Source organism: Stegostoma tigrinum, chromosome 41 (genome assembly GCF_030684315.1).
Source record: "Stegostoma tigrinum isolate sSteTig4 chromosome 41, sSteTig4.hap1, whole genome shotgun sequence".
NCBI lineage: Eukaryota > Metazoa > Chordata > Chondrichthyes > Orectolobiformes > Stegostomatidae > Stegostoma > Stegostoma tigrinum.
Window position 1 is genome coordinate 517718 of NC_081394.1, and position 2500 is coordinate 520217.

Sequence of the window (2500 nt, forward strand, 5' to 3'; positions counted from 1 at the left end):
TGCAGACTGACCCCAAAACAATATGACTCACAGCACATGTAAAACCCCATCTGACAACTCACAGACTTTTCATCAAAATCACTCATGGAGTACCGCACTGTCGGAGGGACAGTGCTGAGGGAGTGTCGCACTGTCGGAGGGTCAGTGCTGAGGGAGCTCCGCACTGTCGGAGGGTCAGTGCTGAGGGAGTGGGCACTGTCGGATGGTCAGTGCTGAGGGAGTGGGCATTGTCAGAAGGTCAGTGCTGACGGAGCACCGCACTGTCGGAGGGTCAGTGCTGAGAGAGCGGGCACTGTCGGAGGGTCAGTGCTGAGAGAGCGGGCACTGTCGGATGGTCAGTGCTGAGGGAGTGGGCATTGTCAGAAGGTCAGTGCTGACGGAGCACCGCACTGTCGGAGGGTCAGTGCTGAGAGAGCGGGCACTGTCGGAGGGTCAGTGCTGAGGGAGCACCACATTGTCAGAGGGTCAGCGCTGAAGAAGCACTGCACTGTCGGAGGGTCAGTGCTGAGGGAGCGCCGCACTTTCAGGAGGTCAGTGCTGGTGAGCGGGCATCCTCAGAGGGTCAGTGCTGAGGGAGCGCCGCACTGTCGGAGGGTAAGTGCTGAGGGAGCACAGCACTGTCGGAGGGTCAGTGCTGAGGGAGTGGGCCCTGTCGGAGGGTCAGTGCTGAGGGAGTGGGCACTGTCGGAGGGTCAGTGCTGAGGAAGCATCACATTGTCAGAGGGTCATCGCTGAGGGAGCGCTGCACTGTCGGAGGGTCAGTCCTGAGGGAGTGCCACACTGTCGGAGGGTCAGTGCTGAGGGAGCACTGCACTGTCGGAGGGTCAGTGCTGAGGGAGTGTCGCACTGTCGGAGGGTCAGTGCTGAGGGAGCACTGCACTGTGGCAGGATCAGTGCTGAGGGAGTGCCGCACTGTCAGAGGGTCAGTGCTGAGGGAGTGGGCTCTGTTGGAGGGTCAATGCTGAGGGAGTACTGCACTGTCGGAGGGTCAGTGCTGACGGAGCTCCGCACTGTCGGATGGTCAGTGCTGAGGGAGTGGGCACTGTCAGAGGGTCAGTGCTGAGGCAGTGGGCACTGTTGGAGGGTCAGTGCTGAGGGAGCACCGCACTGTCGGAGGGTCAGTGCTGAGGGAGTGGGCACTGTTGGAGGGTCAATGCTGAGGAAACACTGCACTGTCAGAGGGTCAGTGCTGAGGGAGCGTCGCACTGTCAGAGGGTCAGTGCTGAGGGAGGGGGCACTGTTGGAGGGACAATGCTGAGGGCGCACCGCACTGTCGGAGGGTCAGTGCTGAGGGAGCACCGCACTGTCGGAGGGTCAGTGCTGAGGGAGCTCCGCCCTGTCGGATGGTCAGTGCTGAGGGAGCACCGCACTGTCGGAGAGTCAGTGCTGGTGAGCGGGCACTGTCGGCGGGTCAGTGCTGAGGGGGCACTGCACTGTGGCAGGGTCAGTGCTGAGGGAGTGCCGCACTGTCAGAGGGTCAGTGCTGAGGGAGTGGGCACTGTCGGAGTGTCAGTGCTGAGGGAGCGGGCACTGTCGCAGTGTCAGTGCTGAGGGAGCGTCACACTGTCGGAAGGTCAGTGCTGAGAGAGTGCTGCACTGCCAGAGGGTCAGTGCTGAGGGAGCGCCGCACTGTCGGAAGGATAGAGCTGAGGGACTGCCGCACTGCTGGAAGGTGAGCGCTGAGGGAGTGCCGCACTGTTGGAGGGTCAGTGCTGAGGGAGTGGGCACTGTCGGAGGGTCAGTGCTGAGGGAGTGCGCTTGTGGGTTAAATTGGGGAATGCTGGAATGTTGCAGAGCAGTGTTTGAATGCAGGGAGGAAGGAGGGCAATGTGTGGAAGATGAAAAGACTGAACTCACCACCATCAGGAGGAGCGCTGCCCCAATTCTCGAGTAGGTTCAGTGGAGTTTGGTGATCCGGTGGGCAGTGGCATGGTATGGTCTGTTCCAACAGGCAGTGTACTCGCCCTAGCTCCCAGTCCAGCCGTGTTGCTTGTCAGTTTGTGAGGGTGGGTGTTTGTCTGGGATTGGGGTGAGAGCCCAATTGGGGTCGTCGCTGTGTGGGTGTTAGAGCAGTCAGGCCACTTGCATCTGTCCTCCTTCACAGTCGGTCCTACTCAGCTGACCAGACCCTCACCAGGGGAGGTACAGGAGAGATGCGTGTTTTGCTGCTTCCTGATCCCAGTATCCACCTTCCGACACCTCCCTCAAACATGAAGGAACCTTCTATATGTGGTAGTGTGAGTGCCTGTCTGTCTGTTTGTGAGTGTGTCCGTGTGTGTGTGCGTGAGTGTGTATGTATGCATATGTGTGTATATGACTGTCTGTCTGTCTGTGTCTGTGAATGTCTCCGTGTGTGTCACTGTCTGTCTGTGTGCGTGGACAGTCAGGGATGCAGGGGTGAGACTCTCCTTCCTTCCCTTGCCTCTCTGCAGCTGACGTTCCTCTGGCTGTTTGCTGTGAGTCCTATTGCCATGGCAGGGTCCACCGAAGGTCTTCGAAA

The 2500-nt window shown here is 59.6% G+C and overlaps 1 protein-coding gene across 3 annotated transcripts in view; it reads right to left on the reverse strand.

The window, feature by feature from the left end:
* LOC125448435 (rho GTPase-activating protein 33-like) overlaps positions 1-2500 on the reverse strand; it is a 119544-nt gene that overhangs the window by 95028 nt on the left and 22016 nt on the right. The window contains exon 1 of one of the 3 annotated variants that reach the window (XM_059641343.1): positions 1858-2500. This exon is cut by the window's right edge and continues 339 nt beyond it. The exons of the other annotated variants lie outside the window; for them this stretch is intronic. Coding sequence (XP_059497326.1) covers positions 1858-1863 — 6 coding nt within the window. The 5' untranslated portion in view covers positions 1864-2500. The remainder of the gene's footprint in view (positions 1-1857) is intronic. 3 annotated transcript variants of the gene reach the window in all.